This window comes from Mustela nivalis (genome assembly GCF_964662115.1).
Source record: "Mustela nivalis genome assembly, chromosome: 7".
NCBI classification, from domain to species: Eukaryota; Metazoa; Chordata; class Mammalia; order Carnivora; family Mustelidae; genus Mustela; species Mustela nivalis.
In genome coordinates, this window is record NC_139026.1 from 89,939,697 (window position 1) to 89,957,154 (window position 17,458).

A 17,458-nucleotide genomic window follows, 5' to 3' on the forward strand; every position below is an offset into this window, starting at 1 on the left:
AGGGGTTGCCTGGAAACTCTGGGCTGACTGGAGTTTTGGCTGCCCTGACAGTTTCTTCTTCCTGTTGTGGGTCAGGCTGGATGGAATCTGGACATCTGGGGACTGGGCTCCCCGAGATGCTGTCTGTGCGGGGTGGGGTGAGGGGCGGAACTGCTGACGTGGAAGGGTAGGAAGAGGCCAGGTCCTTGGGTGGCTAAGCAGGGTCTGGGAACCTTGGGCACACAGGACTGTGTGTGTATGCGCGCGTGTGTGTGCGTGGGAGGGGAGGAGGGAGATGGGGGAATCCCAGGTGCTGAGAGACTTTGCTAAAAGCCGCCGTCTTCAGAGTGTTTCCGTTTTGCCTGGAGACAAGTCTGTGCTGGAAGGAGACACTCACTGGGAGGTGTTCATGCTGAGACCTGCCGCTGTGAGACGGGAAGCTCAGGAGTCCCCCAGTAGAAGGAGGGGGATGGTGGGGAGAGTCTAAGCCCACTCCTGCCTAGGGCCTCCACCTCTCTGCCCTCTCAGACGAATGACGCTTAGATGGAAGCTAAACACCTCCCCAGGAGAAATAGAGCATCCCCTCTTGTTCAGGGATCCCCACTCTTCCATGAAGGATGAGTGTTTTTTCAGGTGTAACTCAGTTTTCTCACCTGGCCCACGCAGCTGTCACCTGTCCAGAGTGAAAATGATGGTCCTCCAAGGTGCACAGGTCAGGTTGCTTCCACACCCTTGACGGGTGCTGCTGTGTGCCTGGCATTGCATTTAGTTGTTGGCATGGCCTGGGCCCAGCTGTCCCCCTTCCATCAGACATGGTGATCCTGTTTCCCCTCCTCTGGTCACAGTGCCTCTTCTGAAGCCATTGCCCCCAGTGCAAGCCCTGGCTGGAGAGTGGCAGTGGTGGGTGCACTTGGGGCCACGGAGGGGACTGGGATGAGGAAGGGGTTATGGCAAGACAAGGGCCTGTGAGTGGTGGAGGCAGAGGGCCCCTGAGGGAGGGGCCAGTGGGGCCAAGAAGGGGGAGAAGAGAGGCCCCAGATAAGAAGAGGGACAAGGAAATGGAAGATATTCTGGAGAGACAGACGCAGAAACGAGGAGCTCCCTTCTGGGTGCTTCCATCCTCCCCAGGCCTCTTGGGGCTGTGCCCCTCTTGTCCTAACAGGGGTGTCCTGGAGGGGGCCAGGATTTGGACTCCTGAGGCCCAGTGGCATGCAGGTGAAGCTCTGACTTCCTTCCTGAGGGCATGGGGCCAAGACGGTCTTCTCTGGATCCTACCTAGCACCCTGCACCCCGCATGGGGCTGGGCCCCATGGCAGCTCCAAGAGGTTTGCCTTGGTGGATGGAATGTGCCACCAGGCCACCACTAGGAGGCACTTTTGTCCTATCTGCCTAGAGTCAGCTTCTAGTGAGGAGGGAGGAAGAATGGGGCGCTGTTGCCCAGCACTGAAGGGGACCCCCCAATGTTGGTTGTTGCCCAGGCCTCCAAGCTCACATCGAGGACCAAGCTTGGGTCCCTCCACTACTGGGGGCAAGTTTTGCTTAGTGAAATGTTTCCGACAGCCTTCTCTGCTCACCAAGCCGGAGCCCACCTCCCAGTGAGGGTCGCAAATCTCCCCTCCCTTTCCTTATTTAATCCAGTGGCCTATTTCCTGGGCCTCAGGTAGCCCTCTGTGGGCTAGAGGTGGGCGGTCTCTTAGAATCTCTGTTTCTGCTGACTCCAGGCCAGAACATTCTTGTCAGTTTCAGAGCTTTGCACATTCATCATCAAGGAGCTTAGCTGGCTCTAGGACCAGGTCCAGAGTGACAGGGCTGAGGTGGGAACTGAGGCTGGGAGGCCCTGCTCTCCTGCCCCCTCCTTCCCTCTGTGTGGTTGTGCAGGCCTGGACTCCAGACTCTCATGGGCGGGGCCACAGTGCAGTCTTGCTCACGGTAGCTGTTTTCTCAGCCTAGAACCCCCAGCAGGCTTTGTTCCCCTGAGTCCTGCTGCCCTTCACCGTCCAGTAGGGCTGCCTCTCCTCCTGGGGACCTTCCCGAAGCCCGGGACTAGGTGGGACCCTCAGTTACATTGGATTCACAGCAATCCTCCCGTCAGTCATTCCCCATTGTAGGTCTGTAAGCCTTGCGAGGTATGGATTGGGGCCAGGGCCCCATTTAACAAACAAGCAAACAGTTTGGTTGAGATAGAATTTACATGCTATGTAATTTGGTCATTATTTTTTATTTTTATTCTTAAAAAGTTTTACTTCTTTATTTTAGAAAGAGAGCAAGTATGCCAGCATGGGGTGGGGTGGGGGAGAAACAGAAGGGAAATAATCTCAAGCAGATTTCCCCTGAGGACAGAACCAGCCTCTGGGCTCCACCCATGACCCTGAGATCATGGCCTGAGCTGCAACCAAGAGTCAGATGCTTAACCAACTGAGCCACTCAGGCACCCATATAATTTGCTCATTTAAAATGTACAGTTCGGGGGCTCCTGGGTGGCTCAGTTGGTTAACCAACTGCCTTTAGCTCAGGTCATGATCCTGTAGTTCCAGGATCGAGTCCCACATCAGGTTTCCTGCTCAGCAGGGAGTCTGCTTCTCCCTCTGACCCCCTCCATGCCCTCTCTCTCTCCTCCATTCTCTCTCAAATAAATAAATAAAATCTTTTTAAAAAAGTAAAATAAAATGTACAGTTTGGTGGCTCTTGTATATGCTTGGACATAGGCAACCATCACCATCGTCAAGTTTAGAATATTTTTACCACTTCAAATGGAAACTTTTACTGCCCCCCCCCCCAATTCCGTCATCTCCCTCCAGCGCTAAGTAACCACTAATTTGCTTTCTGCCTTTAGGGATTTCCCTATTCCGGAATTTCATAGGAATGGAATCATAGAATATGTGACCTTTGTGTCTGGCTTCTTTTACTTATCACAGTGTTCTGAAGGATCACCCATGTGATACCATGTGTGAGTCCATCATTCCTTTTCATGACGGAGTAGTAGTCGATCTTGGGGCTCTGTGATATCTTGATTCTTGGGGCTCTGTGACATCTTGGTTATTCACTCATCCATTGAGGGACATTGGGGTGGTTTCCACCTTCTGGCTGTTGTGTATGACGCTGCTTTGAGCATTCACATACAGGTTTTTGTGTGGACGCATGTTTTCATTTCTCCTGGCTGTATACCTAGCAGTGGAACGTCTGGGTCCTATGGCAGCTCTCTGTTTAACGTTTTGAGGAACTGTCAGAATGTTTTTCAAAGTGGCTGCAATGCTTCACACTCCTTACCGTGGGCTCTAGGTCCTGTGTCTGAGTAACTCTGCCTTGACTGGAGCTGTCTTGTTCGTCACTGTCCCTCGCCTCTGGGTGGCCGGACCCATGCCAGGTGCTTGATAAATACATAGTGAATGAAAGAAAAGGTGAATGAATGGCTCCCTTTCAGTTTATACTGCCCTCGACTTCCGCCCAGATGCTATCCTTACAACCTTCTCAGTGAACCTCGCTCTGACCCCCTTTCCGGGCATAATCATTAGTTGCCTTTTCTGGTTGCTCCCATATTCTCTGCCTCTCATTATCTATGACTCCTCTGGGAGGCCAAAAGTCCCTCTGGGGTTAAAAGAGGGTATTAGTCACCTCTGTATCACCAGGTTCTAATGCAGGGGTTGGCACAGAATAAATGCTCTGCATGGAACTGTGGGGAGAGGGAAGTTGTACCCCAACACACAGGAGCCACAAGGGGAGGGTTGTCATGGGGGAAGTGTTCTAGGGGATCAGTGAGGCAACAGGAAGGGTTTGGGGCAGAGCTGCTACTACCAAGGCTCATCTCCTGGCCTCGGGGCTCCCTAAGAGGGACAGGGGACTAGAAAGTTCTCCTTCCTGTCTGCACAGCTTTCCCCTGCACCTGACCTGTCCTGAGACTGGTCCAGGATGGGGAGGCAGAACATGGGGCTTGGAGGCTGCTAAGTACTGACATGATCGGGGCCCCACGGGATTTCTCTGGGACACGTGCAGGGGCCATGTGGTGAGGAGACCCATGTGTATAAGGCCATGGTCTTTAACATGGCAAGTGACTTGCCATCTACCGGGGTGTGGTATGCAGGTTTTAAATGCAACTTGTATGGATCCACATTTATTCCGCAGGCTGTTTGCAAATCATTCATATGTAGCTTTTCCATGTAGATCATAACCTTCATTTCCACTCCCCAGCCCGCCCGGCTTTCAGCTCCCAAAGGCTGCTCATTGGTTCCCCTCCAGCCTTCTTGTACCCTATGGAGCCGAGTAAATAATCTTGACTCCTGCAGCGTGTGTACGGTCAGTTTATTGGGAACAGACAAGACCAGAGGCTTATGGCAGAGATGGTGGTTCCCTGGGTGGGGTGGGGGTGGGGGTTTCTGCAGGAGGTTGCATGAGGGGCCTCTGGGGAGATTGGGTCAGCACCACACATCCTTCCCTGCAACCCCTGAGCCAAAGCCTCCCAGTTTGGGGGCAGCCCCCCATCACTGTAGCTGGGAAAACGTTCATATCAGATCCAAAGCAAGAGGACCTAAAAGGAGGGGGAGCAGGACCAGAGCGAGGAGGGGGTGGGGAGGGCTATGTACAGAGGGTGGGGGAGGAGCTTGGTTCCATTGAGCAGGTGATGTCAGCTTGTGACTGTCTCTCCATCCAGGAAGTATTCCAAGTCCCTTTGCCTTTGTTTTGGCGTTTCCCCGTCAGTGGGGCTCAGGAATAAAGATGTATTTTCATAGTGTGAGCTCAGCATTCGAGCTGGTGAATTACTTCCCAAAGACCACCTCTTGATTCTGCGTGCCAATCAAGAGGACCTTTAATAGATCTCGAGTGATTCTGAAATGCTGGCCCTTGGAAATTCCAAAAATTCTTTGGAAATCACAATAGTATTTTGGGGTACCTCTTTTTGATCATTGCAATAGTGCATGTGTTAGCCGGATGTTAAAGGAAGTTCCTTTTTCTTAGGTGCTTTGAGAGCCAGACGTAAGAGAGGTGGGGAACTTCAGGGGTTGGGAGTGGGATCCTGGCTTTGTGGGAAAACTTTCAGGGGATAATCCACAGAGCAGAGCTTTGATGTGTTCCCCACCGAGGGCCTAGCTTGGGATCTGCACATGGCTAAGTGAAAGGTGACCCTTGGAGAGGCCTGAGCGGCGCCTCTCAGCGAAAAGCCTGAGGGAAAACTTTGGTCAATACAGGAAAGTGGGGTTTGGGAATATCCTTGTCTTCAGCCCTGGTTGGGGGACAACATCTAGGCTGGGGGTGGAGGGGTGCGGGCACCCTGTCCCTGGGCCTCCCGCCTCGGGGACCGGACTGTCCTAACACTTGTGGGAGGAGCTGCTCCCGGCCCCTAGCTTCATGCAGGAACTCCGCGTGCTCACACAGCTCAGCAGTCCCTGGGGCTCGCAGGGGACGTAGACCTCACCAGTGCCCATGACGCTGCAGGCCCCGCTGGTCTTGAGGACACTGGTACCCCCCGGGCAGTACTCAGTCCTCAGCACGGGGGTGCTGACCACACAGGGCTCGTAGAGGACTGCGCCTTTGGAGCTGCTCACGGCTGTGGGAACAGGGAGTGAGGCTCAGGGTCCCTTACTGTGTGGCTAGAAGGGCATGGCCCTCAAACCTCTCAGCCAGACCGTGTCCCCACCTGCTGCCACTCACTGACAAGCACACCCCCATTCCAGCCACCCGCTTCCCACACTAGCCACAAAAAGTGCTTAGAAGCTCTCCTCTTTCCCCACAGCCTTGGTTTCTGCTTCATGCCCTCAGTTTCTACTTGTCTGAACCTGCTTTGAAACTGCTTTCTCCAGAAAGGCAGCCTCTTGTCATGAGGGCTCCCCGCAGCTTCTGGGGCCCCACAGCCCTGAGGCCCTGTTGCTTCTCTGCTCCTCACATAATTCTGACTTCCCCTCCATCTGACCGGGAGCTCCTGGCAGACAAAGCTCCTCCTTGGGGTGGGGAAAACATGCCGAAGTCTGGGCCAGGGTGCTGTGATCTTGTCCTTGTCGGGTGGATCAGCCCCCACGACCCCAGAGCCCCAGGGGAGTACACAACTACTCACAGATATTCACGGGTCCGATGCCTTCGCACAACCTAGAGGAAGAGGAAAGAAGACACAGGGTAACTGCATCAGAGAGCACAAGCCCGATAAACGCGGGGCACCCCTCCTCCTGCCTAGGCCACCCGCTCCCCCCCGCCGCTGTGTTCAGGAGGAGGGCCTGAGGATTCTGGGATGTTTGGGACTTTCCTTGACTGTGGGATGGCCCGTCGCAGCGCAGCCTCAGCAGTGGCCAGAGGTGACCAGAGGCAGGTGAACTTAGCCTTGGAGTAGGGATGGCCCTGACCCACCTGTGCTCCTCGCCCTCCAGCAGCCGCCTGTAGGTGGCGATCTCGATGTCCAGGCCCAGCTTGGAGTTCATCACCTCCTGGTACTCCTTGAGCAGGCAGGCCATGTCCTGCTTGGCCTTCTGCAGGGCCTCCTCCAGCCCTACCAGTTTGCACTTGGCGTCACTGAGGGCCGCCTCACCCTGCTGCTCCGCCTGGGTCACCGCAGCCTCCAGCTTGCAGCGCTGGGGGAGAGGGCACAGCAAGGAGTTACTGGAGTCCCCAGGAGCCCCAGGCTGACTCTCAGAAGAGCAGGGAGAACATGGTCATTGTGAGATGATAAAAAATACATATATGGATCTCTTCCCCCAGTTCCTGGCACAGAACTCCCAAATCCTTGTAATTTCACAAGTGATAAAGAGCATTAGGAGCATCCTTTGGTTTCATATTTGGTCTTTGACCCTGGGTTCTGACACAGAGTTCTCTGATCCCTTGGGACTCCTGGATGGTAGCAGTGTCTTTTGTTCTAATGAGGTGACTCTGGCTGAGTCTCCAATGGCTTCATCCAGAAGGACCAAGTCATGACTAGAAGCTTGGGGTTCTCAGCCCCACCCCCTATTCCCGCAGAGGGGAGGGGCTGGAAATGGACTTAATCATTGATCATGCCCAGGAGAGGAGGTCTCTGTAAAATCCCAAAGTCTGGGGTTTGCATTACTTTCAGGTTGGTGAGCACGCAGAGGTGGTGGGACACTCACATGCCCAGAGGGTAGCATAGAAGCTCCATCTCCTTCCTGCCTACCCTGCCCTGTGCATCTCTTCCAACAGGGTGTTCATCTGTGTTCTTTATCATTGCCTTTTATAACAAACTGCTAAACAGTAAGTAAGCTGTTTCCTGAGTTCCGTGAGCCATTCTAGTAAATTAATCGAACCTGAAGAGGGGATCATGGGAACCTCCGATGTACAGCTGAGGGGTTACAACCTGGACTTGTGGTCGGCATGTGAATTAGGGGCAGTGAGGTGGGACCCTAACTCTGTGTGATCTGACTCTCTCTCCAGGTAGATAGTGTCTGAGTTGAGCTGAACTGTAGGACACCAGCTGGGGTGGTATAATTGCCTGGGTGGGCAGCTTTGTGAGTGTGGGAGGAAGGTGACACTCATGGGAACACATAGGAGGAGGGAGATTTCCTTCACAGTCATGGGGCCATGCCAGATTCAAAGCTGCTGAACCTTTCAGCCTAGGGTTATGACATCTGGTTCTTCCAGAGATGTTGGACCAACTTCTGTCTATAACAGCTCAAGGAGGTTTGAGCGATTTCTTTGGGGTTAATAGATTGGAAGCGTCTGACTGGTCTTCATCAGCCTGGGAGAACAGAATGGGTCTGCATGTATGGACTCCTGGGAGTTGTCTGGAATTTGAGGATTACAGGACTGGAGTCTTTGGGTCCAAAGGAACCATGTCAACCATGTCAACCATCGTTTCTGTGCCCCCATTGGGGGGGGTGCCCTTGTTTTTTCATCTGTGACCAAAGGTGACCTAGTGTCTGATGGGACCTCGCTCTTTCCTTAGGCTGCTCCCGCTATTGGTTAGCTTTTTTAAATAAAGGGTTTGTGCAAGGGGCACAAATTCATTCCCACTTCCAAGTGCTCCCAGGGAGAATGGACCCACCCGCTCAGAACCACTGGTGGGGGAGCCTGTGATGGGGCCTCAGGACCATGGCTTTCTGGCCTCACCTGGGCTTTCACGTTCTCAATTTCTTGCTGAAGCCGCTGGATCAGCTTGTTCATTTCCAGGATCTCATTCTTGCGGTTGCGGAGATTGTCACAGTGGTTCCCAGCTGTCAGTCGCAGCTCCTCATACTGCCAGGACCGGGACAGGCAGGTCAAAGCCCTGGGTGCAGGCATCTGCACCACGGCACCCCACTGCCCCTGTTCTCACCATCCAGAGTCTCTCCTCCAGTGGTTTCCTAGTTCAGGGCTCTCTGGGTTCTCATGCTTGTTCTGCTCTCCATCCCCTTGTCATTTCCTGTTAATTTTGGGTTTTTTTTCTGGGCTGCTTCTTATTTCCTTCCCCAACCCTGAACCTTCACGCTTATTAAATGCTCCTCTAAACTCCCCTTTTCTCTGTCCTGTGGCTCATCTTTTTCTCCCAAGCCCAGAGTCCCAGGGTCTCTGGAGGGCTCCTTCCCCTTTAGAGTTCCCTCCAGATCTTAGAAGGGGTTTCTGTGCTCAGTCTGGGATGCCGGACAGATCTGGGAGTGAGGACAGACCATGTCTACCTCACTAGGGTGAGTACCTTCGTACATTCTTTTTCAAAACAATAAAAAACAATATGCAATGTTGCTTCCTACTTTGACTTAACATTTTTAAAAAACCTTTGCTACCTTTGCAGCTCCAAATTCAATTTCTGAATAACGTTTTATCAATTTACATCTATAGATTAAAACAAGTAGCCAACTTTAGATTTTCCACGTAGAGAAGGCAAAACAAGTGATAAGAAAGTCACTCTCTTTGGCTCTTTTGTTGTTTGGCTTTTGTGACAAAGCCTGCAGTTGCCTTAGCAATACGCACTCTCCGTCTTCCAACAGAACTCTGCTTTTATTTGACGTGGCAGTGAGTCCAGATAAGAGAATATTTATTGGCCTTTTCATTAATGAGATCTATGGGTAACACTTCCAGGAAAGCTGTTTAAAGTGGGGGATGACCCAGTTGGCATGTTTCTTTTGCCCTGTGTTCTTCCTGCCTGGAAGAACATGTGAGATCAGTGATAAGGCAACCTTCTTGGGACATGAGGCAACCGTGAAGATTACTGCAGTTTTAAGGATAGCAGAACAGAAAGCGAGAAGAAGATTGTGTCCCTGATGGGAACATAGAACCCCTGTGTCATCTGTGGGCAGTCTGTTTCTGTAACCTCTTTGAGGACTGGGATGGTGTGACTCTTAGTACCCTCACGGTGCCACACATTTCAATAAGACCGTCCTTCCCTGGCCACCCTATTCAAAACCTCATTCCCACAACACTCCCTGCACTTCATGCTGATTGATTTTCTTCAAAGCACACATCACCATCTAGCGTACTCCAAGCTTACTGATTCAATACCTTGCATATTGTCCGCCCCTCCCCCACCCTGCCTCTAGAATGAAAGTAACTGGAAGGCGGGGTTTGCTGTCTATTCTGTCTCCTGCTGGAATCCAGCAATTAGAACAATGTTTGGAGTGTGATGGATGCTCAATAAACAGTTGTTGGATGAATAAATGACTGAGCGAATGAATGCATGGTGCCTTTCGCAGACAGGACCGGTGAGACAGAGATGATAATATTTGCAAAATCAAATCGCCCTTGTGGGTATCCATCTCTGTCCCAGCAAGCCCCTAATTGCCTAAGTCTGGGGCTGCCTTAATGACTGCTCCTGCCCTGCCATTAGTGCCCACTGCACCATTAGCCTCCCTCACGCCTTGAAGCCCAGGGCCCTCCTTGCAGTCATTGGCAATTAGTGCTTCTCGAGTGCAGCCTAAAGGAATACTTCCAGTGTCTGTGCGTGGGTAAAGGTGGGAAGCCCCAGCACCCTGATGACAGGCCTGGGCTGTCCGTGGGGTCCCCTCCCACATACTCTGCAGGGACCTGGCAGAAACAACAGGACCCCGGGGTTGATGAGGTTCCCTGTGATTGTGGTGTGACACAGCCCTCGTTATCATCTCACTCAGTCCCTAGGGGAGGCGGGTCTGGGGTCCCAGCCGGGCCCTGCCCAGGTCCTCACCCGGCTCTGGTACCAGGCCTCGGCTTCAGCTTTGCTGCGGCTGGCGATGTCGTCATACTGGGCCTTGATCTCAGCAATGATGCCATCCACATCCAGCTCCCGGCTGTTGTCCATCTTCACAATGACGGAGGTCTCAGAGATCTGAGACTGGAGCAGGCAGATCTCCTGGGTGGGGGGCACGTGGGAATGCGTGAGCATTTTGAGGACAAAAGTGGAGGAGCGGAGGACGGAAACAGCTCTGACTTTCCCATAGCAGATTTGCACAGGAATTTGCATAGCTGTCCTGAGTCTTCCATCACCAACCTGTTCTTCAGCCCCCCACTAGTTACATAGATTCAAGAGCCAAGGTCTGGGCCCTCTGACTTCTGGGAGTCTCACTGTCTGAGAATTTCTTCCCATGCTCACTTTTGAGTCAGCTTGCCCTGGACCATACCCGCTAGTGGAAGCCTTCCCACTCCATCATGCCCACGGAACTGGCCCCTGACCGAGCATCTGTGGGCAGTGGGGCTGTAGGTACCTCCTCATACAGGCCTTTCAGGAAGTCAATCTCCTGGACCAGAGCCTCCGCGTTGGTCTCCAGGTCAGCCTTCATCAGGAAGGCTGTGTCCACATCCTGCGGCCAGAGCAGGGACAACCATAATTTGGGGCCCAGGGAACAAGTGAGGCCACCCTCTCCTCCCATTGGGTCACCTCCCAGGCAACCTGGTGGTAGCTGAGTGACCCAGGTGTAGGCGCACATGGAAGGGAAAAGGTGACAAAGCCAAGGATGGAGGGGAGGGGCCCCAACCCCAGGACCGCATGCCTGGGCCTGGCACCCTGATGGGGAAGGATCTGTGGAGTGGGTTTTGAAGGATCCTTGAGTGTAGGTTCTTAGAGCCTGCTGTGTTGTGCACGGGCCATAGATTACCTTGGTGTTTATCTGAGAAACCATCGCTATTGTTTTCCTCTTTTGTATCAGAGTCAGAGTTTTTGTTTGGTTTTCAGTTTGGCATTAGCTCTACCTCCAACTTCTCAGGCAGGTGTAGACACAACCCTAACCGGGTCAGGCCCCCATGCGTTGGGAGGCAGAGGCCAGGTCAATCACTGCCCTTCTGCAAGAAGTGGGGGAAGGCTGGCTTTCCTCTTTCCCAGGGTCGGTGAGGTTGGCCCTGGGATCTGACGGGAGAGAGGCCCTGTCGGGGGTGGGTGGGCTGCAGACACGTTGGGACCCGGCCAGTGGCTGAGTGTGGTGAGGCCACCTGGGCCAACTCGGGGGGCCTTCTCTCTCCCTGTGCCGCCCTCCCTCACCTTCTTCAAGGCAACAAACTCATTCTCAGCACAGGGCCGCAGGGAGAGCTCCTCTTCATACCTAGTAGATGGGCAGGAAGAAATATTTTAGTCTGGCCTAGGGGTTCAGAAGTGTCCCAAGGGAGGGAGCCTGGGGAGCAAACCTGCCTTTCAGTGACTTAATGCCCTAAGGAGTCGCCAGGCCCACTCCTCCTCCTCATCGGACACCTGTAGCTCCTCTGACCAATCAGAACAGACGATTGTCATCCTAGACTCTCATTAGCCACTGTACCTGTTAACCTCCCTCCCCACCCCATTCCTGTGATTATCATCTTCTGGGAAGTCCTTCTCCAGGCCACCTCCTTTCCTTGTTGCTGCTAAGGAAGCCCACGTCATGCAGTTGTTTCCTCTGGGAAGGTGGTAAAGAGTTGGCTGCCTTCTCTGAGTTGTTCTCAGTTTTGGCTGCAGACACTGGAACCTCAGCCTGCCCCTTGCCCTCCCCGCCAGGAGAGGTCCAAGCCTGGCCTCTATTTGCCGAGGTAGCAATTACCCACTTCACCAGAGCCGTAGAGACAGCCTGGCCACCTCCAGGCTTCGAGGGAAATTCCCGCCCACTCCCTGTCCCTCTGGGCAATGGAATCAGGGCCAGGGGGTTCAGTCTGACGGGGATGACTCAGTCTGATGAGTGCTATTGATCCATTAATAGCCTCGCTGCGCTTCCTGACGCCCATCCTTCCTTATTCCAGTAGACCTCGGCCTCAGCATGGGCCCTGGGAGCTGGAGACTTCTGCTTGGGCGGGAATCCCAGCTCGGGCAGGTGCTAGTCTTGTGACTTTGGGGAAGAGTCCAGGGTGGGGGACTTTTCTGTGTCTCAGCTTCATTGTGTACAGAATGAGAATGACACCAGTCCAGCCTCATGTAGCTGCAGTGAGCTAACACGTGCCACAGGTAGCGTCTGCCAAGCACTGGGCCCCTGGCATGGGGCACAGGCTTCATAAGTATCGGCTGCTACTATCAAAACAGCATTTAGTCTCATCCTTCTACCCCCACTTGCCCAATCCAAAGTCCTCATCATGAGCTGCAAACCATGTGTCCTGCCCACCTTGTATGTTACCTGCCAAGAAAGGCATTGCTCTGGTGGAGAGGGCTGGCCTCACCCCATTTCACCTGTTGTGGTCTGCTGCAGTGGTCCTCTCTCACTTGGCATACTCTGGCCCTTCCTGTCCCCTGCTTCTATCCCTTCCCTTTTCCTGGAATCTACTCCAGACTCCCCTTTTGTAAGGCCCAACTAGAATGAAACTTTATCATGGCCCTGAGCAAATGGCACCTCCTCCAGGAAGCTTTCCTGGGCCCTGTCTGTGCCCTCACTGCCCTGGCATTCCTTTCTGCTTCTGCCCCGTACCCCCATCGTAGCTGTTGGCTGGTGTGCATGGAGGTCTGTGCAGGACCAGGGCATTTGGAGGGTGGGAGCCACCTTGGCACAGCGACTGGTATCAGGAAGGCATAGGACTTGACCCCTGCAGCGTGAGTGACCACCATGTGACTCTATTCCACTGAGGCATATCCCTTAGAGACCATGGCTCTGAGCCTACTTGTACTGCTGCTTGTCAGTGGAAATGTATCTCTCTCAACCCTCACTCACCAATATGTGCTCCCATGGGGCCCTGGACCAGAGACACCCACCTAGGACCTGTGAGGCAATGTGTCCTGGCCTCAAGCCTCTTATAGGCTCTAGACCTAGTACCCAGCAAGCTCCTCGGTAACATCTGTTTTGGCTCCCTTCTCCTGGGAGGCAGGCTGGGAGCTTCCCTTGGAGAGGGCAAGTCTAGCAGGCTACCTGACCTTAGCCACAAGCACTGGGGATGTAGAGCCCTGCTCGTGGGGAGGGGAAAGGCTTCCAGCTGTGGACTCTGAGGTTGAGGTCCAGGAGCTGAGCATCGGGGAGTGAGAGAAAAACATGGGCCAGGTTAGCTTGGATGTGGTCCCAGGAGGTACCGAGAGGGGCGTATCAGGAGGAAGGGACAGTGGGAGGAAAAGCATGGAGGGAAGAAGGTTTAGATGCCTGTTTGGGGAATAAGATATGGTTCTGGATCTGAACGGGGATTGCTAGAAGCTATGGCAGACCAGGTGGCCAAGCAGAGCCCTGGAGGGCGGGAAATGGCAGGAGAAAGAGCTAGTATTGCAGGGACATGGACAGGGCCTTATTGAGGGAGGGCGGCAGGAAGGGAGGTGAAGACCAATACACGGTTTCAGAGCTTCTGCCGTGTGCCCAACGGGCAGTGTCCTAGCTGCTCTCTTGTGTTACCCCACCACACTGTTGCTGCTACCTGATCGACGAAGCTGGAGGCCTCCCACTATAGAAATGGGGAAACTGAGGCCCAGGTTGTTGATGGAACTTGCTCCAGGCTCCCTGGTGAGCTGAAAGTAGGCCACACTCACTTTTTCTTGTAGCTTTCCAGCACGTCCTGGAGGCTGCAGAGCTCGGACTCCAGCCTGGCCCGGTCCCCTGCCACGCAGTCCAGCTGCCGCCGAAGGGCAGAGATGTAGGCCTGGAAGATGGGCTCGATGTTGCTCTGACAGCACCTTTGCTGCTGCATGAAGTTCCACTTGGTCTCCAGCAGCTTGTTCTTCTGCTCCAGGAACCGCACCTGCCATCCAGATCAGGGAGTCACTGAGAGCAGGGAGCCCAGGGACCGTACCACGTGATGGGCTGGGTGGCCAATGGAATCAGCGTGTGCTCTTAATCCCAACACATTGCTGCCAATGTTGTCAGATAAGACTCCCTGCATAGACTGGCCTGGGAAGATTTGTTTCCATGAATCCCCTGCCTGGGGGAGCTTTTATAAGACCCCCACTTACTCCCCTAGGGGTCGCACGTTGTCATGGGAGGAGTAGTGTCCCGAGAGGTCTGGGACAGGTCCCCCTCCCAGCTCTGCCTGTCGGCCTCCCACGAGCCTTGCAACCTTGGCCAACACATCCTGTCCCTTTAAGCCTCACTCGGTTTCCTAAGGTTAGGTATTGTGCATGGGAAGCTCTTCAGGATTCTTCATATTAATGCAAGCGGGTGACGTGATGCCTGGGAGTTCAGGCTTTCTCTGGTCACAGCCCGGCGGCATTCAGGGGAGGTCAGATCAAAAGCATGGTCATGAGACTCTAAGCTCTCTCCCCTGACTCTGATGCACCCTGTGAGGCTGTGTCCAAAAAACATCCCCATCCTGGGAACATGGAGAGCTCCCCGCTGGCTTTTCCGTTTTGGTGACTTAGGAACCGAGAAAAAGAGAAGCTCAGTGAGCGATCACGGCCATCCCTCTTAGCCATCGGCAGAGGGAACCAGCATCCCATCCTTGAAAGAAATCTGCAAAGGGAGAAACGTTGCCCTATTTCTGGTCAACGGCCACATCACCAAGAGGCTCCCAGCCTCACGAATGTGGTGTGATGTTGCGGAAAGTCAGAGCCCAGAACTTAACGAGCTTTAAAAATAAAACTGGAAGTGGAACAGTTCCTATTTCCTGAAATGAGTTTCTTTTTGGAGCCCTTTTACGTATCTTACCTCTTTTGACTCCCCACCACCAAGGCCCCCTTTCCCACCAGGTGGTAGCAAGAGCCCCAAGGCTGAGAAGTGAGATGTTTGCACAGGACCTCAGGGGAGCAGTCAGGACTGGAGCCAATACCAGGGCCCAGGCCTCCTGACTTCTGACTCAGGATTCTTTGCCCTATAGCCAGGGGTCAGCAAAAACACTGGCTCAGCCCCTGATCCCAAGAGCCTCCCTGGGGTGTGGAAACAGATGCAAAGGCAGCTGCTTGGGTTCATATCTGGCCTTTCGAAGGCTGCACACCACCCTTCCCTGTAGCCTTTCGGAGCTGTGGTTTTGGTGACAGCGACTGTGCTGACTGCTCTACCTTCTTCTTACGCCAGGCCTCCTCCGGGGGCAAATCTGGGGCTGCAGTGCTCATCCCTGCCTCCAGGCCCAAGGATCTCACCCCAGCTCAGACCCTCAGAAGGCGACTCTGTTGTCAAAGCCTCCTCTGCCTCATTGGTTTTTCTTTTCAGTATCTATCATTGCTTTGGAAGTTCCTGTTATAGTCTGACCTCACCCAGCCCTGGTGATTTTCTCAGCTAATACTCAAGGGGAGATGACAAGAGAGTGAAAAAAGAATGAGCAGGAAGAAATGTCTAGCACTGAGCTGGATCTAAGCAGCTTTCTACGATTTGGGGGCGTCATCCACCACACCCTCTCAGCCGCCGGCCCCTCCTTGGCCCCGATGCAAAGTGCTCTCTGTGTTCCCCAGCCCCGAGCATGGCTCCTCCCTGTTACCTTGTTGATGAAGGATGCAAAGCGGTTGTTCAGGCACTTAATTTGCTCCTTCTCGTCCCTCTTCACCTTTTGCACAGCCGGGTCGATCTCCAGCTCAAGCGGGACCAGCAGGCTCTCATTGATGGTGACGGGAGCGATGCAGGGCGAGGACACACAGGGGGCCCCCACTCGGTACCCAAAGCCGGGCAGGCCACACCTGGAGGCCACCCGGGGCCTCCCGAAGCCCACATTGCACAGGCTCCGGGAGCTCAGGCAGCCCAGGGCACGGAGGGCCCCCCCACCCCCAGACCGGCACGGCCCCTTGCTCACGGCATAGTGGGTGACCATCCGGGGGAGGACAGCTGAGCAGGAGCTGAAGCTCCGGCCACCGCATCGGGAGCCCAGCTGGAAGGAGGGACACGACATGGTGGGAGAGACGCAGAGAGGCGGCTGACGGGGACAGCGGGAGGACCGAGTTATCAAGCCAGCCCAGCTTCTCCACCTTTTATCTCGTTGGGGATGGAGGGCCAGGCAGAGTCAAACCCCAAATCACCATTATATACAGGTTTATAAGCTTGGGCTATTGGCAGCTGCTAAGTACCAAGGTGGATAATTAGGGTAGCAAAGAGCAAAGGGTGGGAGCCAATGGGCAGTGCTGCTGTCCTCTTTCCTCGTTTATGGGGGGCAATGAAAGCGGCCAGCCAGACAGACGTTTGGCATATTGGGTGGCTCAGCCTCAAGGAAAGCGAGATTTAGGACTTTATGCCATTTTGCAGTGGGGAGAGAGGTATGAATTACACACCCTGGTTGCCCAAGACTAGAGGCCAAATTAATTATGCTTGGGGATGTTCTTTTCCCCCAAAGCTGCTTTTCTGCAGGTATGCCAGATCCAAGGGACGTCCGTAGGATCCTGGGTGTTTCTAGAAGCTCCCTGGGAGGGAGGAGTTTGAGGTGGGAAAAGCCCCCACAAGCAGGTTGGGACCTGCCCCTCCTCAGGCCAGGTGGGAGCTGGCTCTGGCTCAGTACCTCTGGGGCTCCTGAATGGACTCTTGTCTCTGGGGCCTGTTTAGCCCCAAAATGCTTGCAGAGGACTCAAGAGGAGGGGGAGGAAGAGATGTTCTCCCCAGGACCCCTTGGGCCCCCCAAAGATGCACTGATGTCAGCCATTAGGTTGACATTATTGTGTCACTAGCCTTTTGCTTTTTGTCCCCACCCAATCCCCATCCTCCCCGAGGTAGACAGAGCCTGCTCTAACCTGAGGACATTTCCAGGGACCGTTGCTGCCCTCAGGAATTGCTCAGATGGATGCGGGACACCAGCTTCCTCCCCAGCACCCAGGTCATAGCTCTTTGGAGATGCCTGAAGTGCCTCCGCCCCTAATTCTTTTCCCTCTCCCTTTCCATCAGTTTCCTCCATGAGACTTCTGCTGTCACTGTCTTTTCCTGCCATACTGCTTTTTTCCAGGTCACAATTAAGCCAAAATAATAATAATAATATTTATTGGGCGTTTACTGAGTGCTGGGACCACCTCAAGCTCTACACCCACGATCTCATTTAATTGCCTGACGGCATCATGATGTAGTTTCTGTTTTATAGATGAGAACGTAAGGAGCAGAGTGATTAAGTAAGTAACCCGAACTACACAGCGCATTCGTGGTAGACTGGGGTTTGGTCCTATTCTTTCTGTTGGCACCATGCTCTGCTGCGTTGGTGGAGAGAAGCCTGGTTGAGAATGTGAGTCTCCCGCCAATATGCATTATGTCTTCTCTGTTCCACCTGAAGATTAGGAGCCTGGAGCTCCATAGTTTTGGTCTAACTGTGCTATTTCACTGTCCCCTTCTTCCTAGACTTGACTTTG

General features: G+C 53.8%; 1 protein-coding gene across 1 annotated transcript; it reads right to left on the reverse strand.

Annotated features, from left to right (window-relative positions):
• Positions 1-4,409: 4,409 nt before the first annotated feature.
• Positions 4,410-16,026, reverse strand: KRT82 (keratin 82; the record flags this gene model as incomplete). Its single annotated transcript, XM_082741397.1, has 9 exons — positions 4,410-5,518; positions 6,023-6,054; positions 6,310-6,530; positions 8,017-8,142; positions 10,040-10,204; positions 10,557-10,652; positions 11,327-11,387; positions 13,745-13,953; positions 15,622-16,026. The coding sequence occupies 9 exons, from the start codon at positions 16,024-16,026 to the stop codon at positions 5,280-5,282; spliced, it is 1,554 nt and encodes a 517-aa protein (XP_082597523.1). The 3' UTR covers positions 4,410-5,279.
• Between the last annotated feature and the right edge of the window lie 1,432 nt (positions 16,027-17,458).